General features: G+C 45.6%; 1 protein-coding gene across 14 annotated transcripts in view; it reads left to right on the forward strand.

Moving 5' to 3' along the window:
- The window catches only part of DAAM2 (dishevelled associated activator of morphogenesis 2), a 243,033-nt gene that overhangs the window by 179,415 nt on the left and 36,677 nt on the right, over window positions 1-26,941 (forward strand). For 11 of the 14 annotated variants that reach the window (XR_010599842.1, XR_010599841.1, XR_006174048.2 and 8 more), the window contains 10 exons: window positions 2,874-2,984; window positions 4,341-4,444; window positions 5,872-5,938; window positions 6,732-6,849; window positions 8,554-8,692; window positions 10,146-10,204; window positions 10,625-10,809; window positions 12,042-12,353; window positions 21,516-21,623; window positions 24,644-24,676. Coding sequence is in view for 11 of the 14 variants with exons in the window: in XM_005289498.5 (XP_005289555.1) it covers window positions 2,874-2,984; window positions 4,341-4,444; window positions 5,872-5,938; window positions 6,732-6,849; window positions 8,554-8,692; window positions 10,146-10,204; window positions 10,625-10,809; window positions 12,042-12,353; window positions 21,516-21,623; window positions 24,644-24,676 (1,236 nt within the window). In the remaining 3 variants the exon portion in view is untranslated. The remainder of the gene's footprint in view (window positions 1-2,873; window positions 2,985-4,340; window positions 4,445-5,871; window positions 5,939-6,731; window positions 6,850-8,553; window positions 8,693-10,145; window positions 10,205-10,624; window positions 10,810-12,041; window positions 12,354-21,515; window positions 21,624-24,643; window positions 24,677-26,941) is intronic. The other 3 variants (XM_065589271.1, XM_065589270.1, XM_024111364.3) reach the window with 1 other exon arrangement.

Below are 26,941 nucleotides of genomic sequence, written 5' to 3' on the forward strand. Positions count from 1 at the left end.
TAAATTAAAAAGAAGAAGAATCCTTTATTCCCATTTGATTTGCTTCCACCCCTCAGAGCTCATCCAAACTGCTTTGCGGTTTGCTGCTTACTAAAGGAACCTTATTGGATGTCAGCGATGAGGAACAACAAAATTAAGCGAGGAAAGTTTTTGCTTAAATAGTAAGAAAAACTTTTATAACCATAAAATCAATTAGTACACAGAGGTGTGGTGAAATCTTCACAGGAAATGTTCAAGTCAAGACTTGAGCATCAGCCACTCCAGAAGGGTTAGGGATATTGGAGAACTGCCACACCATGTGGGGTAGAGACTATGACCCTTTAAGGACTTCATGACCTTACAGTGCTCCCTTCTAGATCAAAGTGATGGCAGAGGATGCAATGTTGCTCACCTCACTCAGTGAGCATTTTTGTTGCTGTTACCCTGCAGTCTGCTCTGCCCTGCCCTGACTGCTTTTCACATCCTATTCCCAGCTCAGTTGCAGGAAAGGGACAGAGAACTTTAGCAGATGTCCTTTGAGCTGGATGGCTAGTGGGTCTGGAATGATACTTTATAAATCTTAACATTGAGTCTGTCTCACACACATGTCCTTACCAAACCACAAAAATATATTGTAGACATGGATGAGCATATATCTGCTCCAGCTCAGTGATGTTGTCTCCAAATAATTGATGTTTCTTGACTTTGAACAAAGGGAATTCTGACTGAGGTCAGGTTTGTGCAAAGTTTGGGGGGAAAACAAAACAAAAAACTTACTTTTGGTGCTGCTGTTTTAGTGGCTGGGGAAATCCTGCCCACGTCATTCCAGAGACCTAAGGCTTTGGATTTCAGTCTCAAAATCTTGGCGCAAAATCTGAAGTAACAGAATTAACTTCTCTCTGCTGTTTCTCCTCTGCTTTTTGGACAACTCATGAACTTTAGTTTTGTTGGGTGTGTTTGAAGACTGGTGCCCATTTATTGTGAATAGGGAGCATGGGTGGGTGTCGGGTGTCCATTTGAGCAATGGGAAGACATTGTAATTGTTGGATGATCAAACGCCTGGAGCAGAGGCACTTGCAGCTGGCACAGAAGACAAAGTTCAGACTTACTCGGCCCACTGAGCTGTAGAGAAGATGCTGGCTGTAGAAGGGGCTTAGACATTCAAGCATGTAGTAACATGGAGGTGTATATGCTATGTTCCGTTACAGAAAGAGATGCCAGTGGGTCCTAGGCTGGATCAGAAAGGTGTATAATAAATAAGAGAAGGGATTTAGACCATTATACAAGGCATGTACTCTGTGACACCTTATCTCCATAGGGATGTACTTTTTTGGAGGTGACCAGAGTACACCTATTAAACTGATCCCAGGCATGGAGGGCTTGGCTAGGAATGAAAAGCTTTCAGTAGCCAGGGTCCAAAAAGCCACTAAGTAAAAAATCAACTTCCCTACTCAACATCTCTGCTCCGTGTGTGTATTTTAGCCATACCTGCTGAGTGTATCACATTAGCATGTTTTAGTCCTGTTCTCCCTGTACAGCCAAAAAATACCTTTGGAAGACTGAGCAGGATTGCATTCTCCCCAGTGCATGAGCAGCACAATTGTCAACTGAATTCTGATTGTGGGGCTTTTGTTTAGTGTTGATGTGAGAGGCAGAAGCTGCACAATTTAGTTATCCTCTTCCATGTGGAATTTGCAGGTTTGACAGAAGTCATTTTTGGATTTACAATCTGAGCACATTTGCCCTGGAATCGGTGAGAAAGAATACATGAAGAATGACACAAATCACTTATGACTCAAATCAGTTTTTAAGGGAAACTCTACAGCATGAGCTCAAATGGAGTTGAGCCTAACGAGGCTGCAGGGAGCATTTGGCACCAAAACATGTTAACTATGTTCTTTGTTTTAATTCTTCCCTGCCTCACAATAACATCTCTTGGTGCTTCCAAACCCACTGGTGATATCCCAGAATGCATCATTCTGCAACATCATAAATACCAGATGCCGTGACAGTGATGTGCTCTGAGATATTGCCTGTGAAGCAGGAAGATTTAATAAAGATTAGCTCAAAGATATTTGAGTGCTAAATGCTTCTGTAGCTTGTTTAGTGGGGGGACATCAGCGTGAAAATCTGGGTTTAACTCCACTCCACTTTAGCTCTGCAGCTCACCTCTAAGCTCTAAAGAGTTTGCAGATGAATGACCACAGGAGCTCTTCCTGTTGTGTACAAATACATTAAAAGAAGCATATAAAGACTTGAGCAAAAATCTGCCTTATGTCAACTAAACAGAACCAAGGGAACAAGTGGAAACTGAAACCCCTCCAAGGTCTAGGTGCAATGATACCCTTGGTGGAGAAGAACCTCTGGAAGTGTAGTTAATGTTGGGGATTCTCTATCCCCTGAGGCACTGGCAGAATCCACTGTGCTAGGATTGAAGAAAAGAATGAAAAATTACGTGGATGCCAAGATAAATGGGCCAAGAGGCATTAACCATGGAGATGCTGTCTTGCATGTGCGGAGTTAAACTGACTGGAGGATCTGGGCTAGGGAAGGTCCTCTTACTTCTGCCATATAGCTCCTACTGACAGGGACTTAAATGGGAAAGGGGGGGGTGGGGATTTGCTTTCCTCCAAAGCACTAGGCAGGGATTCTCCATCAGGATCAAGTGGGCATTTTATTATTAATTATTTTTCATGGAGTGCCCCAAATTGTAATGAATGTGGACAGGTAGACGTGGCCCTCCTCTGAACCACTTACACTCTAAGCAGAGATGTGACAAATCAAAGGCAGTCTGACTATGCTCACCATCCATTCACAAGGAGCTAATGTGGGAGCTGTGCAGTGGAAAGCAATGAATGTTATTAATCTCTCTCACCTCACCCCTTGTGTTTCAGACATTGCTGAATGAGCTAGACCGAAGCATGGGGCGCTATCGGGATGAGGTGAATCTCAAAACGGCCATCATGTCCTTTATCAATGCTGTTCTGAATGCTGGCGCAGGCGAGGTGAGTCACCACCCTGGAAATTCCATCTACAACAGAGCTGTTGCTACTGAATTATTTGCTTTGGAAATGGCTATTAGACCAAGGGGCAAGTCTTACAGTGTTATTGAGTGGGTTTAGTTCTTGGAAAAGGGGCTCGACTGGTCATATCAATCCTAACTTAACAACGTCTTCCTCACACTTTGCTTGTAACTCCCCCTTGAAGCCCCTCCTGAGCAGAGACTCCCAAATATGCCAGTGTGCATGGTGGTTTTGTGAGATTCATAGATGGGAACTTGAATGAAGCCTCCAAAATTCTTTTTGCTTGTGACCCAGGCTTGGAAGAGACCTGCTCTTGGCTCATAGAGAAAATGCTGGTTGCTTTGCTCTTCCTCTGTCCCCTGTTGAGCATCTTATAGAGCATTGTTAGGTCTCTGAGGGCTCCCTTCCCAGAAGGATACATGGAGCTGATGCAGTTATATGAGGACTTTTGTTTTGAAGGGGAAACATCAGAATACACAGTCACCCTAGAATCAGGGCCGGTGCAAGGAAGTTTCACGCCCTAGGCGAAACTTCCAACTTGCGCGCCCCGCCCCCCCAACCTTGCGGCAGCTCCCCCCCTGGGGAGCCGTGCGGCAGCTCCCCACCCCAGCTCACCTCTGCTCCGCCTCCTCCCTGAGCATGCCGCCCCCGCTCTAATTCTCGTCCCCTCCCAGGCTTGTGGCGCCAAACGGCTGATTGGTGCCGCAAGCCTGGGAGGCGGAGAAGTGGAGCAGCGATGGCGTGCTCAGGGAGGGGGCGTAGCAGAGGTGATCTGGGGTGGGGAGCCCTGCGGCAGCTCCCCGCCCGCCCTGAGGCACCCCCGCGGCAGCTCCCCACCCCTCCCAGCCCGGGGAGCCGTGTGGCACCTCCCCACCCCAGCTCACCTCTGCTCCGCCTCCTCCCCAAGCACACCGCCCCAGCTCTAATTCTCCTCCCAGGCTTGCAGTGCCAAACAGCTGATTGGCGCTGCAAGCCTGGGAGGCTGGAGAAGTCAAGTAGTAACTGCGCGCTCGGGGAGGAACGCTGTAAAAAAAAAATTGGGGGCACCGCTTTTTGGCGCCCCCAAATCTTGGCGCCCTAGGCAACCGCCTAGTTCTCCTTAATGGTAGCACCACCCTGCCTAGAATGACACACTGACTGAAGGCCCAGTTTGAACTTGCTTTTTTTGATGGAAGGTCAGGATTGTTGAGAGAAATTCTGAGTGGGAACAGGGAACGTGAGTCTACCTGTAAACTTTTAAAAGCAGGAGAGGTGATATTCAAAGTAGGAATTTACCTTTAAGTGAATCTGTCCAAAATCTTTTGGAGTCTGAGTTGTTTTTTTCTCCCCTTCTGTAAGGACAATTTGGAATTCCGATTGCACCTGCGATATGAGTTTCTGATGCTGGGAATTCAACCTGTTATTGATAAGCTAAGAGGACATGAAAATGCAACATTAGACAGGTGAGTCTAATTAAGTTCTGTAGTTTGCTGCATTGACTGAGGCAGCTTAAATTAGACTCTTCAGAAATCTACAAGCCAAAATAAACTTTTTAGAACTAGGTGATTTGACCGAGATACCTGAGGATCTTGAGGAGCCTGTAGAAGTTTATCAGATTATAAAGTGAAGCAATGCAGAACACAAACCTTTGGAGGTATGGAGTGTGGTGTTGTGGAGCAAACTCTCCTATGGCCCACCTATGCATGGAGAGGGAATGCCCCCACTGCTGTGCTATTCCCTCTTCCCCCTCCTCCATTACCCTAGTTCAAACCACTCTCTGGAGGTACCAGGTGGCTTGGATTGTGGCAGCAGTTTCTGCTGGAATTACATGGATTGGAAGACAGCCAGATCAGGCCCTTACATTTTTATATCTAATTTGCAAGACGCAGGCTGTCCCATTAAAACTGGGGTTTCCTTCAAACCTCAATGTGGCTGAGAATACTGTGAGTGAGATTTCTACCCAAGGATCAAACCATGACATGCTGCAGCCTGACACTTTGTATAAATACCCGGTTAAATCCAATTACCTCTCATGAAGGATAGCAAAGGAGCCGCAAGTCTTTGACTCAGAATATTGAAGTATGTTGCTGGGCTTCTTCTTTTACACACATGCCCCATTGTATTAGCACTACTGGGCCAGAGTGTGCTCTTATGCTCTTATGCTGGTCGAAAGCTGGCCAAATGGCTGAAGTCAGCGGTGTTACTCTGGATTGACACCATTGTACTTAGACTAGTGATGATTCTTTATCCAGTAACCAAGGATGTTCAACAGGAAGTCAGTGGGGCTGCTGGGTCTCACAAGTTACAATGGAGCAAGGTTAGACAAAGAGAGCATGGAGCCCTGGGGGCCAGCGCAGTTTAAGAGGACCCCAAGCACTATGACAAAATGTCTTGTGTTAAATGGAATACTTGAAATTCTCTGTGCTACATGTCATAAGAAGAATGAGATTATTCCAGCAGTCTGGCAAGCAAGCAGGGCATGTGGATTTCCCCCTTATGCAGTGAGTGATATTATGTCAGTCAATATACAGCATGTCATATGCCTATTTTATTTTCATTTTTAGGCTCTAAAAGCAGCAATCACCTTGACATAGGGACTTAAATGGGGATTAACAACTTGTTGAACCCCAGGCAATCCACACCTCCCAGTTTGTCATTAAGCCCCATTAAATGCCCTGTCCTTTGAGCCTTACGGTGTAAATATTACAAGGTGTCCGGACAGTCCCATCATTTGGGGGTGGGGGGAGGAGGGAGAAGGGGTTGCCTCATCAAACCTGCCATTATCACAGCCCTCTGTAAGGAAATGGAGTTCCTCTTCTCCCCTGCCACAGCTTTGGTCCAGGTGAGAGTTGTCATGTGAGTTGGTTGGATTTGTTTTCCTCTTTCCTAGGCACTTAGATTTCTTTGAGATGGTGAGAAACGAGGACGATCTGGAACTTGCCAAGCGGTTTGATGTGGTGAGTTGCCAGAGGCTGAATATCTGCTTTGGCTGCTGAATGCAAAAGCCTGCGACTTTCCCAAGCAGTCAGCAAGGAACAGCCATGGCTGCTAAAGGGATGATGAATGCTCTTTGCTGTCTCTCATGTACAGAATGGGGACAGTACACGTGAACAATGAAAACATTAAACACTGCCATGGCTCCTGCCAAAGGGCTTGGACAAAGGCATTTTCCTCTCTGCATTGTGCAGAGTTTTCAGGGACAAAAGAGGGCAGGGGTGGCAGGAACTCATTCTCAATAGTCATGGGCCTGAACCAAAATTCTGGATCCAAATATGCCCTCGCTTTGAGAGAGTTCAGCTCTGGGGGTGGCTCAGACCCATCTCCGAGTTTTCCAATAACAAAACCCAGGGTACGTTTCTGAAGGTTGTCACCTAGGCGGTTGTGGAGACAGGGTGGCATTTTAGAGGAGATGGGTGGGGGGAGGGGCACATACGTTGTAAGGAGGGGAAGAGTAGGTGGAGCAAGGTCAGAGGCATGTCGTCCCACCTTTCCAGCCTCCCAACCCTTTTGGGAATTGTTCCTTACTGCCACTGCAAACAGGTGTGGCAGTGCTGATCCCAAAGGCCCACCTGACTCCCTATCTGCCAGCCCCCTTCTCACTGAAGCCCCTCTGCTGGGTCATCGCAAAGGGATTCCTGCTTTTTGCGGTCTGCTCATCTCTCTTGTTTAAAGAGTTTTCACTCCTGGATCCATCTCCCGCTCTGTATGTTTCTCTTCCCCTCTCTCACGTTATTTCTCTGCCTACTCCAGATTCACATTGATACAAAAAGCGCCTCTCAGATGTTCGAGATGATCAAGAAGAGATTGAAGCACACGGACGCTTATCCCTATTTGCTATCAGTCCTTCAGCATTGCTTGCAGATGCCTTGTGAGTACATCCCTGCTTCCTGGGGCAGAGGGGAGTGGGGAGCCTTGATATAAGAAAGGGCCAATGGCTCACAGGAGGGAATGCACTTTCTGATACAGCAGAGGCTTGTTCAGACATTGTGGGTGAAGGAGCTAGGATTTGACACTGACCCCAACCAGTGGATTTTGGAAGGTTGCAAGCTAACAAGTGGCATCTTAACTCTCTGCACTTGCAAACAAAATTAAGAAGCTGGGGGCCTCCCAACTTGTCACAAACCAAGCTTTTGGGGGGTTTACATTTAAATTAAAAGTTTCAAAGGAGAGAGACAGAACTCTTATGCTCTGGGTCTGGGAACGCCCAGGAGTGGGTGCCATTTTGAATTTTATCACAATGCAATAAGGAATTAAAAAATAAAATAAAATAAAACCTTTGTTGCCCATTGATGGGAAATCCCCCAATAAGCATGTCTTTGGGCTGCTGTCTCATGGCAATGCATCAGGCTCTCAGACCCTAACCAGAAAACCAAATGAGCATTTTCTTTTTGGAGGGTATGATATGATATGAATGGGTTCTTAAAGTTATTTGATTAAATAATCAATTGGTAATTACTGATTGATGCTTTCAAAGGGTAGTGGCCAGGAAAGAGCCTTTAGCAAGATCGTTATACAACTGTTTAACCCAGTCCTTTTAGGAAAGAGTCCTGGGGAGTGGTTTTAGTAAATTTCACCCAGGCTTGAGCAATGAGACTGAGGAGCTTAGCAAGGAAGGTGGGGGTAACCCTCCTGATGTCTATCCAAGAGGCTACATGCAGAGCATTATTGGGCGCCTGCTGGATTTAAAAGTACAGTCACCCACCTAGCAGTTGTAGGACAGTCAATTCTTTAATGTGGTACAAGACAGCACATATGCTTTGGGGCTCAGGTTGAGCCCAGAATGTGCTACCAGAGCAGGGCTAATCTTGATAGGAATGTTGTTGGGTTAGAGGCACAGTTCAGCAGTTTTGAAGTATTTAGTAAAAACAGCTTTTAAAGGGCCAGACTTTGAAATCCATTGGGCCAATCCTGCAGTGCATTTCCTGCTGTTGTGTGTACACTGTGTGCATTCCTATCCAAGATGGATCCTGGCTCCTTCAATGCATACCAGAGGGATCAGGCTTTTGTTTTTTTAAACACATTGATAACTTTTTTTATAGCTTATGTCCACAAAGTTGTATTGAATTGAATTACAGATAGCTGAGCATGCAAATTGTAAATATAAATATTTGTAAAATGCCTGGGCACTGTGGTATCTAGATACCAACCCCCCATCCCCCCCAAAAAAAATCAGCCCCCAGCAAGTAGCAAAGTCACAACTCTGACCTATGGAGACACCTCTGTAGGTGCATTTCTGCACACACTTACCTGATCTGCAGTAGAAATCATGGAATTTGAATGTGCAAATTAGGTGCATGATTGTGCATGCACTTTTCCTACTAGTCTGATTTGATAGGATTTTACACCCTTGTTGCTCAAGTGTAAATGACAATATAAGGCGCAAGACTATGCGGAACCAGGACCGATGTTCTATAATTTACCTGCGATGGGACAAAGTCTCCCCCCCCCTCATTTTGTTAAGATGGGTAGAAAGAAAGCGAGGAACATTGGCCTGTTGTCTGGGGAATACAGGGATTCCAAGCATCTTCAGATGTTAATAGTAACCCTTGTACATTGGTATTTCTCCCTGCAGATAAGCGGAATGGGGGACATTTCCAGCAGTGGCAGCTGTTAGACAGGATACTACAACAAATCGTTCTTCAGGATGAGAAAGGGGATGATCCAGATATAGCTCCACTGGACAACTTCAATGTCAAGAACATCATTAAGATGTAAATTGTGTTAATTATTCTTACTTAATTCTGTTATCCAGCACTTTAGTTGTAAATGGCACTTAAAAAAAATACCAGGTCCCTGCACTGAGGAGCTTACATCTAGATTATATTTTATTGTAAGCTGTTATAAATTTTCTAGTTAATTGCTTTCCAAACTGTAGCTTAATCTGTTCCTTATTTTCCAGGGTATGTTTTACTTTCCTGTGCTCTTTGAGTTCTGTTAGCTATAGAGCTGGTGGAAAATCAAGGAAGAAAAGTCATGAAATGTTAACAAAATTGTTTTTTGTTTTTTTCAAAGTGTTGATGAAAGTTTCATTGACATTTTCTTAAACTTGACCAGCTCTACTTAGATCTTCTTCATCCATGGCTTTGGGTTAATTCAGGAAGATTTCAAATAACATAAAATCAGCAGCCAAATAGCATAAATAATTTTTACCTCTCCATAAAATATCTGCTTCCTCCCTCACCCACATGCGGTTTTGGCCAATGATTCTCCAGTTATTTCACTCTGTGAGCTGCTTCATGTGAGAGAGGTGGTCACATGAGCCATCCCTCCACTCAACTCCTCCCGTGCACCCATTCCTTGTGCTGCACTGTACCTTCCACTGCCAAACCATTCGATTTTGCAGTGACCTCTGGGGGCCACTCACGGCCCATGAGCTACGGGTGGAAAACCTCTGGTCTAGACACTGTAAAGTGCTTTGCAATACTTTGAGTATAAACTCCTATATAGAACTAAATTCTATTCTATTAAAAATTATACAGTGCCTTCTGTGAGCCAGAGCTAATTTCTCATTAGCTGTTTTGAAAAATACACTGTAGTTGACTTCCTTCTCTCCATCCCAACATGGGACCTCATTGTAGACCTTGCACCTGGTCTTTTTTTCATAGTTGCTCCTTCTGTTGCCTATACAATCACTCCTTCTCCTGAGTATTTTCTTTCACTAGTGAGAAATGGCCATGGCGGTCTGAGGTATTGACATTGTCTGGCAATTGATATATTATCTAAAATGTAGCCAGCCTCTCTCCAAGAAACAAACACACAACTGCAAAAGTGAAATAAAAAGGCCACCTACAACTTAAAAAAGGGTCAGGATAATTTGTGACCAGCAGTAGTAGTAATTTTAGCCACGAGGGCTGTGATAAAAGTAAATAGATGTCATACTGTCAGGACATCCACTTACCACAAAAGGGATCAGGAAGGATCCCCCCCACCCCATGTATAGCATTAAATAATAATGCAGACACATTAAGGGCCAATTATATCATCATCAGGTATTGGCTACTGTGGGGAGCAGGATACTGAACTAGATAGGCCAGTGATCTGATCCAGTATGGTAATACTACAATTCAGCAAGTTGTCTTTTCCAGTCATCTTTCATTGTGGCTAGTTGCCCACAGGGCTGGATGGCTCAGAATAGACCATAAATAATCTGGTTTCATCTTTCAGGCTGGTGAATGAGAATGAAGTGAAACAGTGGAGGGATCAGGCGGAGAAATTCAGAAAAGGTATGTGGTCTCTCTCTGTTTGAAGAACTGAGGGAGATGTCCTGATTTAACCACACAATGATAGACAGTAGAGATAGAGATGACCTTTTTGATCCTCCGGTCCATATCCCCATGGGACAATGCTTGTTTGGTCCTAGTAGTATATTTCCCAATGCCTTCTCTAGTCTAGTTTAAACGGCTCAAGTGATGGGGCTTCCACAAATTTTCATAGGTGATTTTTCGACAGCCGAAGAAGCCTCTGTCAAGTAATACATGCTGAAAATCAGTCTACATATTCCTTGGCCCAGTTTCATCCCATTGCTCCTGGTTATAACTCCCCACCAGCACCAGTTTGCATTATTTATCTCAATCTAGCTTACATCTCCTTAGAGCTTTCATGGGTTTTGTTTAATCAGTCATGCTTCCTCATTCTCTCTGTAGAACACACAGAGCTGATGAGCAGACTGGAAAAGAAGGAAAGAGAATGTGAGATAAAGACCCAAGAGAAAGATGAAATGATGAAAACATTGAACAAGATGAAGGACAAGCTGCAGAAAGAATCCTTGGAACTGCGCCAGACCCGGGACCAAATGACAGACCTGGTAGCTCAATTCAATGAGTTCTCGGTATGAGGCTGAGACTTTTCTTCTCATCCTTTAACCCACAGAAGCGAATGAATAATGCGCAAAGGCACAATAACGATGAATTGTGTCTGCCCCCCATACCAAGGGAGTCTGAGTATATAGCTGCAAAGCTGGAGGCTTAGGATAGGTCTGCGCTGCAATCGGAAGTCTGATTGCAGCATGGATAGACGTACCTGCACTAGCTTTACCCATGCTAGCATGGCTAAAAATAGCAGTGAAGGCATGGTAGCATGGGCTTCAGCATAGTTTGTACAAGCACACTGAGACTCTTGGGTGCGTACTTGCATTGCTAGCCTGTGCTGCTGCATCGCCAGAGCTATTTGTAGCTGTTCTCGCTTAATTGAAGCTAGCACAGATATGCCAGCCCATGACGCAATCACACCTCTGATTGCAGCATAAAGGCTGCATAGACCTGCATTAGGGTCCAGGGTATGTGCCCTGGTAAAATATACAGGGGTCAATGCCCACATGTCTATAGATAGTCTGTCCCATTCTTTTTTTGTAATCGCCCTCTTCATTTAACCATGCACAAAAAGCTGAGGGGTGCATGTCCCTTCCCACAATGTGGCAGATGTCCATAATTTGTGTTGAAACCCCCAAATGGAGCGTGTTTGCCCCTCACCCCCAGAGATGGTGGAGGAATGCAAACGTCACCAGTTATACAGGTATAGGAAATGGAGGTGACAAATGCTCCTTGTGGCGCCTCTGGAGGGTCTGCGGCTGCTTCTGCACTCTGCAGGCCTAACCTTTCCAGTAGCTACCTCCTGCCTGGTGCAGCGCCTTCCTCACTCCCAGCGTGCCTCAGCCTCCGGGAGCCCAAATGCAGCCCTTAGAAGCTAGTCACTATGGATGGGGGCTTCCCTCCTGTCTTTGTGCTAGTGAGGTTAGTTGGCACGTATTCATTATTTCAAAAATTATGAGTAAGCGCCCCAAAATTCATGGGATCAGAAGAAAAATACATTTTGCCTTCTATACTGGCTCTGTGTTTTTGAGCATTTTAAGGGTCATATTTTCAAGTTCTTTTCTGTTACCACAAGGGCTAGAAACTTACTTTTTGACTTTCAAATGAAAGCTGAGATTCTCCCTTATCACAAAACTCTGCAATCTGGGGCTTTAAGAAAAACACCAAATATTGTGAGAGAGAATCACAACAGTTGGCAACATGGAGTTACTGTACATTTTAAACATCCTTTGCTTATTCTTTTGTTTTCCAGCAAGGAGGTGGCATTTCCTTCACACCCACTCCGCCACCCCCTCCTGGGGGCCCATTAGCTTTGCCCTCCTCTCTGATGATGGAGTGTTTGCCCCCGCTGCCACCTCCACTCCCATTCTGTCCCCCTCCACCTGCTCCGCCACCTCCACCAGGAGGGCCACCTCCCCCACCTGGAGCCCCTCCTTTTTTCAGCATGGGGATGATGCCCCCTCCCACAACCACCTTCAGCAGCAGCGGGACCAGCCTGAGGAAGAAATCTATCCCACAGCCTTCCCACCCACTGAAATCCTTCAACTGGGCCAAACTGAGCGAGGTAAGACACTGCAGCACCCCATCTGCCCTAGTCAGGCATTACTGCGGGTTGGCTGGTGCCAGTGGGGAGACGTTCAGGGTGTGAGAAGTTGATGCCTTCGTGTCTCTCTTCCGCAATGAACCTCATCCCAATGGCCTGCATTATCATGAGCAAGGCACAGCCTAGACTTTCCTGCATCAGATCCAGGTGTATCTATAACTACGAGAGCAGCCACAGTGGATCTCATGACATAAACCAGAACCAGGTGTCTCCTTGGCTAACACCTAGAGCTAGTTCTACAGACTCCCATCAGGGAACAAGAGCATCCCTATTGTGTGACCAGATAGCATGTTGTGGGCAGAGCATAGGGCAGATGTTGCGGAGTTGACTTCTAAATTAGCCTACGTTACTCTGGCAGGGGCAGCCTCTCAGAGGAGACAGCAGCCCGTCACTGTCATCACTCATGTCGTCATGGCTGTACGTGAACCCACCTCTGCCCCTCTCACAGTTAGACTTGCAGCTTATTGCCTTTACTCTCCCTCTTGGTGGGAGAATTCCTAAGAGACGGGGCAGTGAGAAACGGAAAAGAATTCAAATTGACTGTTGCACAGCTCGCCCCTTTTCTGCCACCCCTGCAGCCACTCCCACCCCTCTGCTTCTCCCCCTCCTGCTGGATTTTTTTTCTTCCCTTCTCTTTTGGGTGTTTTTTTTTCACAGATAAAAAAAGTGTCTGTGTTGAATTTGGATAGCTGCCTAGAAACCCACGTTCTTTTTTAGACTGAAACTCACCCGGGGCCCAACTCAGGCATTTGGAATGAGTGTCTGGGGACCTCTGGAATGCCACAAGAATTCACTCTCTCTCCTTTTCTTTAAAATAAAACGAAGTGAAATATTTGCTGCACCGTCTGTGCTTGTCTGTCAGGGCCACGTGGGGGTGTGGGAGAGAATGTAAGAGTGGGGATTTATTTTCCTTTTTAGAACATGGGACTTAGTGCGCTGAAGAAAAGAAATAACAACAATACATATATTTTTAAAAAATGAGAGGCACAGGTGTTTCTGTTTAGTGCACAGTAACCACAGGCTTATCCTGCCCTCTGGTTAGGAGTGGAGGCAGCTGTGCTAATAAAATTGAAGGGCTGGGCAGTGAGGTGGGTAAAAGATGCTATTTTGGGGAATGTGGAATAGTTTGGGGAGGTGTAGGGGGCAGGATGTTCCTATGGGAGCATTTGTCAGTGTTCGTGTTTTGACTTAGTGAGCTCTCCATGGATCCCAGAGATTGTGGTGCCGTCAGTTGGAGGGTAGCTGGGACGGTTGTTTGCTGTGACAAAATGTGCCCCATAAGTTGATGTTCCTCACTAAAAGGGAGAGGAACATGTTTGAGCCATCTCCCTCAGAGCTGGTGGGTTCCCCAAGCCGCTACTGGGCACTTCCTCTCTGCTCATTGCTGTGGGGAGTAACTTATGGGTTTTAATCCTACCCTCAGAACCCAGAGTCAAGCCAGACCAAGGCTGGTTTAATGGGATCATCTTTAGTTTTACTTATTTGTTGGCATTTCTATGCTCATCCCTGCAGTCTCTAAGCACCCCACAAATACTAATTTATTAAGCCTCACAATCAATCCACCTTGTAGGAGGTGGTATCTCTATTTTACAAATGGGGAAGCTGGGGCATAGAAATGGTTTATTATTTGTATCACAGTAGCACCTTGATTCCCCAGTCAAGATCCGGGACCCATTATGCTAGCTACTGTACATATATATGGAGACAGGCCCTACCCTTATGATCTAAATAGACAAGACAGGCAAAAGACAGAAAAAAACGTTTAAGTGCTTTGCACAAGGTTACATGTGGCGTCTGTGGCAGAAACAAGGATAGAATCCCGATCTCCTGATTCCAAGCCTGCACCTTAACTACAAGACCTTCCTTCCTACCCCAAGAGCTGATGAAGGGACTTGATGATCTCTTGGACCATAGCATGTTTTGAAGTGAATGAGGGTCAAGGTTTGGGGCTTCTAATTCTATGGGGAGCAGCCCATCCCCTCTGGACAAAACAGGGAGGAGAGTTGACAGGCTCCAGAAGGAGCAGTTAGCAACTTTGTGGGTGCTGGAGTGAATGGAAATGGAGAGGGGAGGGGAAAATCACAGGTCCTCTGCAAATGTCTTGAGAAATGTAAATTTGCCACAAAGGTTGTTTTTGTTCCCTTGTTTTTAAAGGCTGCTGGGCTCAGTACAGAGACTCAGTGCTGAATTGGCCGTACAGAGTAAAATCCCCTTCTGCCCTTATTGTGGGCCCTGAGAGGCCTACGTTGGCTGAGGCACTGTGTGTTCATGTGCCGGAAACGTGTATGGTCTGTGTTGTACCACTTCTGTGGCTCCACAGAGGAGAGTGACATCCAGGGCAGCTGATCCCGCCCCATTCACCAGCATTAACATTGGCTTGGGAAGGAAGGTGCCCATCTATTGTGCATTATGAGAATGCTGAGCTGCTTTCTAACTCTTGTTATCTAAGCACTTGGCAATAATTAATCGCATCCCACAATTCTCATGGGCACTCCGGGAAAGGGAACTCACCCAGCGCTCAGCTGAAAGATGTTTGTGCTTTGAGGAAACTGCACCAGCTCACGAACAATGACTCATTAATTCACCCTGAGACGCACAATCTCTATTAGCTTAGTTCTGAATTGATGACTGGTGTCAAAGAGACTTTGATACCATAGACTGAGCTCTAGTTAATGCCTTCCATGCCGCAGCTCCATTCCAGTACTGCAATACTGTTTGTTGGAAGCTACTGGTTTTAAAAGGGATGGGGAAGAGACACTAAGCATTGCAGTGTGGCCATTGTGAACTCCCAGGAAGATTTCTTTCTTTGCTCCTAGACTGAAAATGGGGGTTGCTTCCCCCACCAGATCATTCCATCCTGGGTTTTATACAAGGCCTATGTCTGGGACTGGATATTTGCTATTAGTTCAAAATATGAACCAGATCTAAACAACCTGAAAGTTTGAGTCCAGATGTGGATTTGAACTCTCTTATCTCTTTATCTTCATAATAAGTACTAGTAAATTCATTTGAAACTACCAGAGTAACTGGTTTACTTGCCTACATATGTTCCTGTTACCTGCTGGCCAGATACTATCAAATGGACTTGCCCAGTTAGGAGTCCTCCAACTGCCAGTAGTGGCTCTACCAAATGAGTTTCTCTAGAGCCAAACCCAGCAGGAGCTGTGCTGAGATTGCCTCATCAGGAAGGCTTTTATTCTGCATATACCACAACCTCTCTTGTATGAAAAGAGTCGTGCAAATAACTTTGCACATAGAGTGAAAAAAAATCACATATCAACCACAGGTTTCAAAGTAGCAGCCGTGTTAGTCTGTATCCGCAAAAAGAACAGGAGTACTTGTGGCACCTTAGAGACTAGCAAATTTATTTCAGCATAAGCTTTTGTGGGCTACAGCCCACTTCTTCAGATGCATAGAGTGAAACACACACACAGAAGATATTTATACATACAGAGAACATGAAAAGGTGGAAGTACGCATACCAATTGTAAGAGGCCAATCAATTGAGATGAGCTATCAGTAGCTCCTGAGGTTGAATTTTTCCACAAAAACATGAAACTGTTGCTGCTGTGAAAATGATAAATTTCCACTTGTGGTGGATTCGTGACAACACGGTGGGATTTCCTTGTGAAAAGTTGTAGTTGCTGGTGGAAAATGGCAAAAATACACTTCATTACAGGTTATTAATATTGATGGAAAAAACAGTTGTTTTGCACAAATATTCTCAGGGTAGAACCCTTGAGTGTCCTGCTTCGATGGGGACACTGTAATTTCTTGGAGAGCTCTGTTCTGTGGGAACATTGTTCATGAGCTACTACTGAAATCAGTGGAGATTCTTCCTTCCTACAGAAAGTGACATGCAAGGTGCTGAGACATTCTTCAGTAGACCGTTCCTTAAATCAGTATGAATGCCATAGCCAAAAGAGTGATCCCCAAATGGGTCCCAGAGTGAGGGGATCCTACCCACTGGGGACTGGCCTTTTTAAAGGGAGATGGGTCTCCACCCCATCTGTGACACAGCCGGCTCTCCTCCCCAGGTGGGAAAAATGAAGGTCATGTGACCTGTGAGTCATGTAACTCAACCTGACCTAGCCGAGCGGCCTGTGGAAAAAGGGAAGTGTTGGTAGCAGATGGCTGCAGAAAGGTTGTGAGGGCCAGAAGAAAAGACAAGGCAGGCAGAGGCCTGTGAAAGACCCCAGATAAGCAGGCATTAGGGGGTGGCTCTTCAGGAAAGAGCAGGCAGCAACTCAGAGAAGCCCAGGAGGGGCTGAGAGGAAATATGGAAAAGGAGGAGCTAGGGAAGGGCTGAAAGCCAAGCTGAGAGGGTGGGCAGAAGAATTAGAGAGAAGACCAACCCCTTGGGAAGGAGGTCATGGACTAGTTTGAGACTGGGGCAAAGACTTTGTCCAATTTCAAAAACAAACAAAGGAACTCTATTTCCCAGGAAGGGAAGGACTTGTGTTAAGGCTTTAGCCAGAGGCCCAAGTTACAATAGCAAGCCCCTCCGGCAGCTGCTGAAGCAGGCTGAAAATGAGAAACTGAGACAGGGCTGCTGCAGAGCCACCCCAGGCCATGAGAGGGCACTGTGGAGGTGGCCACCCTGTTACAGAACTACGTGGGGAGATCGGATTGCAACATCTCCCCCTGAAATGTTCACTGTTGTCTCAGGTGGTTCTTTGTGTCTCAGATTTTGCTTTGCAATGAAACGGGACAAAGTAGCTGTTGTCAATCAAAACCAGGCCTCCCCTCCAAAAAAAAATTGAAGCTACATTTTCCTCAAAATAGGTTTGTTTACATGGGTAAAGGGATCCATTATTAAGAGGGGAAAAATCCATTTTTCATCACATTTTCAAGCTCGCAATGAAATGTGAAAAAAATCAAATTTCAAGCAGTTTCACCTTTCGGTTGTGAATAGTTTGCATGCATCTAGTGGTTGCCTGCCCTAAAATTCACTGGACATTCACAATTTTCACAGGTTTCTCTTGACTTGTAGGAGAACTAGAGATTCCTGAATGTGTCTGGAGCCTCCCAAAGCGAAGTCATGGCTCACTCATGCTGTGAAGTTATGTTGATGCATGATGGAGTTTGATGACTTGGAAACAGGTGGCAGCCAACAGAAGACAAGGCTGTATGGACACCTGCCCTGTGCAGCCCCTTGCTTTGTCATCTTCATAACCCTCTGGGCATACAGCAGACTGTGCTGCATTTCAAACACGCAAGTGTGGAAATGAAGTGACTGCAGGAAGGTTATAAATATAATGTACCAAAAGCCCATCTCAGTAGAGCAAACGTTTCATTATGACTCATCCTGACTAATCCCATGTTTCTCAAACTACACCACTTCCCGGCATTTCTTAGCTAATCACTAGGGGACCCTGGGAAATGTAGTTCCTGGGTTTAGTTTCTCAGTGTAGGCCAAGACTTGTGCAAAGCAGAGAAACCACAGAGCTTGGCAGGCTTGTAACAATTAAAAAAAGAAGTAAAGAATTTTTTATTTTTAAATTGCTAGTTAGGGACCATAAATATTTTTATGGAGCCAAGGGAATCATTTATCATAGCAACCACACTATGTGAGTCTGTTTCTCTTAAAATGCTCAGTCTCTCTGGCCAATGACAAGAAACTATCAGCCAAGCAGCAAGAGCGCAACAGAAGAAATTGTCTAGCAGCCCTCTGCAGCTTTTTAAGGGTCAGTCTCAACACAAGAATGGAAGGGACAGCCCCTCCGTGTGTGCACTCTGTGTACTGAAGGCTGTTCTGCCCGCACCTCTCTGCATAAGGGATTTCCTTAACTGGTATACTTCTTCAGCACTTAAGCTGGGCTGTCTGGGATTGAAGTTCTTTTGTTCATGACATAGACTGTCCCAGCCTGGATGTGTCTGTATAGGTTTGAGTAATATAAAACCAAGAAATGGGCAAACCAGCTTATCTAAGAGAATACCTGGCACAAATGTCTTCTGAAATCAGAAAAAGTAGGGGTAACTTTCTGTTTGCTTGCTTTTTTATTTTTTTCTGGGGGAGCACATGACAGGGGAAACTTGCTTTGGTGCTCCCTTTGTAGTTCTTGTTCCCAGGCAGATCAGAAATCTAGTGAGAATTACCTCCCTCCCATGATCCTTCTAGCCACAAGGAAATCTTGCTCCCATTACAGATTTCCAGCCTGGTATTTAGATCAACAGAGTTTGAGCAGCTGTTTTGGTTACATCCAGACTTTCACTTTACACAACATGTGCCACACAACTTTTCTCAGTGCTTATCATTTTGATGGGGTCTAGGCAGGGGCGGCTCAAGGCACTAGCGCACCAAGCGCATGCCTGGGGCGGCAAGCCATGGGGGGTGGCCTGCCAATCGCCATGAGGGTGGCAGTCAGGCTGCCTTCAGCGGCATGCCTGCGGGAGGTCCGCTGGTCCCACGGTTTCAGCGGCAATTCGGTGGCGGGTATGCCGAAGGTGTGGGACTGGCCTCCCGCAGGCATGCCACCGAATCCGCGTTACCAGCGGACCTCCCGCAGGCATGCCGCCGAAAGCCATCTGACTGCAGTGCTTGGGGCAGCAAAATAACTAGAGCCGTCTGTGGGTTTAGGGCTTTTCCAGAAAGACTCACCCACCCCAGATAGTACAGCTACACATCTAGCTAGTGATGGGGTGACTCAGAAAGGGTTGAGAGCTCAGAGAAACATCAAGAAGTTTTGGTGCTTGTCTGGAACTTTAGGATCTACAAAAACAGGCTGGAAAGTGCATGAGAACTAACTTTGTCTGGATGCTTCTGGTTGAGACTGGAAATGGAATCCAGGAATGGGAGAACATGAAAATTAGCTTTGGTTCCTAAACCCTGAGGTTTGGGCTGCTTGTTGTTTCAGCCAGTTCATTCCATTCTAGTGGCAAGGTCCAAATCATAGAATCATAGAATATCAGAGTTGGAAGGGACCTCAAGAGGTCATCTAGTCCAACCCCCTGCTCAAAGCAGGACCAATTCCCAGCTAAATCATCCCAGCCAGGGCTTTGTCAAGCTGGGCCTTAAAAACCTCCAAGGAAGGAGACTCCACCACCTCCCTAGGTAACGCATTCCAGTGTTTCACCACCCTCCTAGTGAAATAGTTTTTCCTGATATCCAACCTGGACCTCAGGAAAAACTATTTCACTAGGAGGGTGGTGAAACACTGGAATGCGTTACCTAGGGAGGTGGTGGAGTCTCCTTCCTTGGAGGTTTTTAAGGCCCGGCTTGACAAAGCCCTGGCTGGGATGATTTAGCTGGGAATTGGTCCTGCTTTGAGCAGGGGGTTGGACTAGATGACCTCTTGAGGTCCCTTCCAACTCTGATATTCTATGATTCTATGATTCTATGATTTGGACCTTGCCACTAGAATGGGATGAACTGGCTGAAATAACAAGCAGCCCAAACCTCAGGGTTTAGGAACCAAAGCTAATTTTCATGTTCTCCCATTCCTGGATTCCATTTCCAGTCTCAGCCAGAAGCATCCAGACAAAGTTAGTTCTCATGCACTTTCCAGCCTGTTTTTGTAGATCCTAAAGTTCCAGACAAGCACCAAAACTTGGCAAATGTCATGACTATGATTGTGACTTTGCAGTGGCTGGAAAGGACCACCCTGGATGTAGAAAAAGTCACAAAACTATTGGTGAGCCTATTAGATTCTGGGTTCTACTCCACACAGGAGGTTTTCCTGGGCTGTGATGACTCTCCCTCACTCACACTGCTTTTCCTCCCTCTGTTTATGCATCCACGAGCTGCCTCAAGAGAGGAAGGTGTTGGTTTTGCTTTGCACCTTCCCACCTTGTTAGGAATTTCCTCCAGACACTTCAGCCCCCCTCCCCTTTTTTTTGGTCCCCACGTCAGGTGTTTTTCCAGCTTCCTTGAGCCTTGTGGCTTACATTTCTCTTGCTCCTCTGATGAGTGTGAATGGGAAGTGGAACCTGTTCCTAATTAGTTCCTATAATGATGTGTTAACACACTTTGCTGCATGGGTGCACCTTAGGTACTTCAGAGTTAGATCCTGTTGGGGGCAGTTTCATTGGCTTTCCTTACTTGCTGTCCACAAGACCCCCTTGCTGGGCTGGTTTGCAGCACCTTCACCTCTGAGATTTCTCCCAGTTCCTTTATATTTCTATCTTATTATGTAGTCTGATCTTTTTTCACCTCAGTGGAGTGCTATTGCCCTGGCGGGACGACTTATGGGGAGGAGAAGGTAGTTCAGTCTCCAGGGGCTGTTCAGTCCATGGTGCCTCTGCTGAGACTGCAAGAAACAACAACAATCCTTCTGCTAGCTGACAGCTGGCCTTAAAATTCAAAGGCTTTCAAAAGCTTCCTTGTGACAGTGGAGAGTATGTAGTTGTGAGAGGGCATCTGGCTTCCCCCATGTTGGTGACTCCCTCTTTCATGGTAACCACCTACTGGATGGGGGAGGTCTGCCCTACCTCATGTTGCCTTCACCATTGTGACTGTCAGTGCTGCTGTTTGAGAGGTTGGGATACGGATCACATCTGTTTGAGACCTGTGGGTATCTTCTGGTGTTGACAGGGGAGCCCATCCAATAGGAGATGATTTGACTTTAAAGATTGGGAGAGAGTCACTTGGAGGGAAAACCTTGAAGACTCCTTGATATCCATGCAGGGTGTATTCCACACCCAGTTAAGGTTTGCAGCAAGGTCTTGTGAAGCTGGAGAGAATTGTGTCTGGGATTTCCCACACATTAGAGTCCTTGTTAAATTTCCTTCTCATGACGACAACCCTGCTGCAACATGACCATGTTCATCTGCAGCAATTGCCACTGTTGGAAGGAAATGTACCCATGGGATCTTGAGTGGTATCTGCGATGAGGTATTCTAGTCTTGGAAAGTGGCATTTTTAAAGGGGAATTGATGTAATGCAAATTGCAAAATGCCCAGATTAAAAAACCAGCCCCATTAATTTGTATTAATGTTTCTCTTTGGACTAGAAAACTATGTCTTCCAGAAACAAAACATGCCCCCCAAATGACAGCAGCATCCTGTGCTGTGCTGAGTGGATACAATAGTTGGGTCTGCCTTTCTGGAATTGGATGTGCTTAGCTACAAGTTTTCACTGTGGTTTGTCTCCTGAACGTATGATTTTTCTCTTTTGGGTTGTAGGAGAAGATCCATGGCACAATCTGGCATGAAATCGATGACTTAAAGGCTTTCAGGGTGCTGGATCTGGAGGATTTTGAAAAAATGTTCTCTGCTTATCAAAGACACCAGGTAAGGGTGGGGCTCTTTTCCCCCAGCATTGCAGGCCTTGAATTTCTTGAAACTCTGGATCAGGATGGGACACATTAGTGACTGGACCCTTCACTGGCACCAGTGGGGGTGGGGAGAAACCAATAGGAGGTTACTTCTGCTTGAGAGTTTGGTGCTCCCTAGAAAAGCACAAGAGTGGGGAGGTGGGTAGGGAACCGTTGGCCAAAGTATAGCGTGCTGTTGCCTTGATATTTGATCCAAATGTGTAGCCCTTGGATACTACAGATCCCAGCAGGTAGTGCTCTGATTTGATCTGAGCAGCAGCTAGCTTCTGTAAAGCTCTTGAACTTTGTATTCAGTGCTCCTAATCTCTTTCTGTCTTTTTTTTCCTTCTTATTCCTCCCGGGTAAAACTCTGGGCAGCTACAGAGTATTGAGCTATGTGAGCAGAATTAGCTGGGTTTTGCTTTTGCTTTTTTCCAAACAACATATTGGCCAAACTGGCTGAGTTACAGAAACTGTCCAAGTTACAGATTATGACACTAACATCATACTCTAATAGCAGCCATTTATTAGAAGGTCTTTTTCCCCCCTCCTCCTATTCTTGGAAAGCGAGTCACCTACAATCTGTCTGCTTCCCAGGAATGAGATTCAGCAGGAACGGGGCTGTACTTCTACCTCCTTCCCTCCCCCAGATTTCTCTAGCGTTTGGAATGTGTTCGGGGAAACTTTCTTGCAACACTGCAGAATCAGGCCATTGCTCCTGAGTTTGAAGACAGACACGGAAATGATAGCTAGACGCTATTTTGATGCTTAAATATTGCCCCCTATAGTGTTGCAGAATTACCAAGTGAGATTTAGCTAGCTTTGTTCTCTCACTCTTCTCTTGTAATTTTTCATCCAGTGTTAAATTATAAACATATTAAAATAACTTGCACAGTCTGATTTAATGGTACAAACATAAGGAGTTTAGTCAAGGCTTCCCTTTCCATCTTTAGCCGATACCACTGAGTCTACACTAGGTTTCAGACCTCTATTATCAGGCATTGGCAAACTGATTCCAGTAAAGAACTAACCTGGGCACCGTATCTCCAGCCGTCATAAAAGCAGGATTAGTAGAACTGTTCCGATTCACTAACCTAAAGGTGTCTAGATGAGCATCCCAATTTGGAAGCTTTCGAGGTTCCATTATATGATGAGAATGTTGCACTTTGGTCCTCATTTTACCCCTCAAATATCTTGATATTTCAGTGGGGTTGCTAGGATTACTGACTGACCAGAACTGTCCTAATCTTGGGATGTTCAGATTAGGCAGATTATTTGCATGATAAAAGACCCCCAAAATATCCTCCTAAGGTATTTACTCCTCCGTAAGAATCCAGTTTAGTCAGACTAAAGTACATGAAATTCATTCCTTGTCCATGGCTGGCTTTAGACATTTGCAATAACCACAGCTCTGAGGGGAACCCTGAATCCGTGCTGAAACAGGCAGTTGCCATCTATACGTGTTAGCAGCCATAACAGCAGCAAGACACCATCACAATGCAGTGATGTTGCATCAACACATGACATCAAGAAGTAAACATTGGAGCTTCATCACTAGGAAAGGCCTTCCAAAGTCTTGCCTCCTTTGGGCCCCAGAATCTAAAGCTGAGGCTGTCCTTGTCTGCCAACTCTTAGTTAGAAACATAATATTTATGGCTGCATTACCAACCACTGAAAAGCAGTTTGGCCTGTTCAACCATAATCTAACCTGACCCTAACCCCTTCCCACTGGAGTGGAGCCATCCTCTGAGAATGACCTCCAGGAGTCTCAGAATGGTCCTTTTGATCCTTATAAAAATACTATAGTACTTTATAACAATAGCCCCAGACACTGCAGTATCACTGATGTAAGATATATTAGTGTAGAATACCATAGTATGTTTTTGTACTAAAGGTTATTGACTGTATTCCAGCTTTGGCTTCAGTTTTACACATTTTTTTCTTTAAATATTCCTTGGTTGCTCCTTTAAATGATGATATTTCCTTTTTCATCTACATGCATTCCAATGCAAACTGGATTCCAATCAATAAGTCCTCACCATTTTTAACAAGCAACCAAAGTTCCTCATGAATTAAAATCTGATCAGAACTTTTCCAGTTGATTCACGCTTGGTCTTTTCTTCCTTTTTATTGTTGGAAATGCTCCACTCTGGCCAACTATGCGTTTACTCTGGGTTCGTGACTTTTAAACTTCATCCAAATATCTGTGAAGAAAAATGTCAAAGCAAATCTCTGCTCTTTTGCATTTGAAACAGAAAGTGAGCGTGTAAATAAGGCATTTCTTTCTTTTGCTGCTATTAACATGGTCTTAATATATTTTTCCAGTTTCATTTGTTAAACTGCTTCTTTATTTTTAAAGACAAAAGGATCTGTTCTCCCCTCCCTTGGCACGTGTATCTCCTGCTGTGGGCAGAAGCAGGGTTGCGTCCAGTGGACGAGCACTGGACTAAGAGGCAGGTCTCTTGGACTCCTCTCCGGACTCTGCCACTGACTGTATGATGTTGACTAAATCACTTGAGCTCTCTGTGCTTTAGTTTGCCTGTCTATAAAATGGGGATAATACCAACTGCAGAAGGGTGTCGTGAGCCTTAATTATTTAGTGTTTGTAAAATGCCTTGAGATCTCTGGATGGAAGTTGCTCTAGAAGGACAATGAGTTATGATTAACAATGGGGAGCTATGCACATGCATAAGGAGAGGAGAACAGAGCCTGGAATGTTAACCTTGGCAGCTCTTTGGAGAAGGACTGTGGCCTAGATTTTTAAAGGTACTTGCCACTCAGCGTTGCAAGGCCCAAGTACCATTGACTTTCCATGAGCAGAGCAGTGCTTAAATACCTTTTCACAATCTGGGCCTATGTTACTTGCAAATAATTTTATTCTCTTAGAAAACTGTGTATGGCTAAAATCTGCCTCTTTGTTAAACTTGGTATCTTTATCTCTGTGGCTAATGTTTGGCATGTTTCCTTCTCTGTTATTTGCGGCTGCTGCCTGCATAGGACCTGCTAACTAACCCTTCCTCCTGTAAGCAGGTGAGTACCACTGTCTGCCTCCTAAAAACAAACTATTGGCTTGCAAGATTCTCCTGTGGTGTGCAGACCAAAGACAACACACAGCACCATGCAAATAAGGGGCCCTGTGCTCATCTAGTGCTCGATTTTCACCAGATCCTGCCTGGGTGGGGAGGAGGTACAAGCAGCTCCCCTACTTGCATTCATCCGGGGTGGGAGGAAGCTGAACACAAGCATCATCCTTTCACTCAATTGTGCAAAATGTGGAGGTCTTGGTCTGTTTTCTACTGACAGGTGACCACATCATGGAAAACTCATCAGTATAGCTTGCTCTGTGGTCCCCTTCTTGACCATTTTTAGCAGAGAGGCCAAGGAACAAATGGGACATAGAATGTGAAGTCCTCCTCAACCGTAGCAATGCTTTCTGCAGTTCAGTGTGTGACACACCACGGTAGGGCACTGTGGGGAAAGTTTACACTGACCTGCCCACACCTGCTTTGGAGATGACTTCAGTCTCTAGGCCGGTCACTTCAGGTCCCTTTCACCAGCCACAAAACAGTCAATAAAGAAGAGCTTCTGTCTGTGGGGCAGGAAGAAGATGCCGAGGCTTGAGTTGGGAAGAAGGTTTCAGGTCGTTTCCCAGTGACCCTTCAGGGCAATTGAAGAGCAGAGAAGGTAGATGAGAGAGGAGTCCGGTTCAGTCCACCTTTTTTGGGAGGCTCATAGTCCTCAAAGACCAGGAGGAGAGACAGAAGTGTGTGCGCGTGAAGTGAAGAAGTTCAGGCTCACTTGTCTACTCATCGCACTACGGGCACCTTAAATAAAATCAGAGTAGAGAACACTTCAAAGGAAGGCATAGCTTTCGAAAATGGGTTTGTTCTGCAGTTAGTCCCTGCTGTCCTATAATGAGTCCTGGTCACCAAGTCTCTGGGAACTGCCCTTCCCAGAAAGTCCTATAAGAACCTTGGCCACCAAGGGAAGCTGATACATGGTTTTGGTCAGCTCGGTATTTTTCAGCATGTTAAGGGACAATAAAGGACAAGGTTGTGTGGTAGAAACAACTCCCCAAGGCAAGTTTCTTAGGTTAGGATTTTTACAAGAGCCTAAGGGAAGTACTCCCAATGGGAGACTTACCCTTATGGCTGTCCCTAAAATAGGCACATCAGTTATTTCTCTGCCATGTGAGAGTACTAACTAGGGCCTTTAAAGTAGTTTGGAGATGAAAAGCTTTAAAAAGGTCTATTCTAGACATGCCTGTGCAGAGCTTCCATTAGCCATATTCAGAGTCACACAAGCCCTTTGAGAGGAGAACAGACTCACTAAGCATCTTTGGGTCTCAAGTCCTGGTTAATTCTCCATTACTAGTGGACAATGACAACTACAGGGAGCTGGTTGCCGCTCTCTTATCCTCAGCTGCCCTGCAGAAGCTAGAGCTGCAGGGAAGGGCTACTCAGCTGCTGGCATAAGCTCCCTAACCTGACTCCAGTGGAGGATCAGGACTAGTGCCAATCTGCTCCCGCATGCCCCTTCCTGCCCCCTGACTCAACCCTTTCCTTTGCCTTACGCTGGGGTCTGGAGGGCAGCTGATGTCAGAGATGGTTATGCTGCCTCTGCCAGCATCACACCTGTGGAGATTCTCCTAAGGGGGAATTCTCCAGGGTCAGTTTCTGGCCCTCAGTGGACTGGAGAATCTGGCTCTGAGACAGCATGGAGCATGCTCCTGCTGAACATCAAATTAGCGTTAGTTCCCGTTTTTGTGTGGCGAGTACAGCTGACTGACTCCAGGGATCCCACTCATCATGTCGTTTCTCTGTGTTTCTTGGCATCCCTCGCTCAATGGGAATTTGGCAGGCCTGTGTTCCAATGGTGAACTCAATAGTTAAGAGACAATATAAGGACTCTTATCCAACTGCCTCCAACTGGGATGCAACCTTTCCGTACTGCTAGGCAACCTCTACTGCAGGCACTTCCTCCTGGAGGCCATTCAGGCTTCTGAATAGACCTGTGTTCCTGGGGATATACACATGCATGTGCACTGCACCATAATGCACCCGGTTCTGCTCTCATATTGGTTTTACACCAGTGTAACTCTGTTGATGGAGTTACTCCTGATTTACGATGGAGTGAGATCAGAATCGGGCCCAATGCCTGAAAGCTAGGATGATCCTGCACAACAAATGATCAGCATTTGTTTGACTAGTGAATTGGGCTGAAAATCTGTCTGAGTCCCTCCTCCTTTAGAAGTTGATGCACTTCCTATCTCCTATTCTGCCTCCTGGATGAATC

Source organism: Chrysemys picta, chromosome 3 (assembly GCF_011386835.1).
Source record: "Chrysemys picta bellii isolate R12L10 chromosome 3, ASM1138683v2, whole genome shotgun sequence".
In the NCBI taxonomy this organism is placed as follows: Eukaryota; Metazoa; Chordata; order Testudines; family Emydidae; genus Chrysemys; species Chrysemys picta.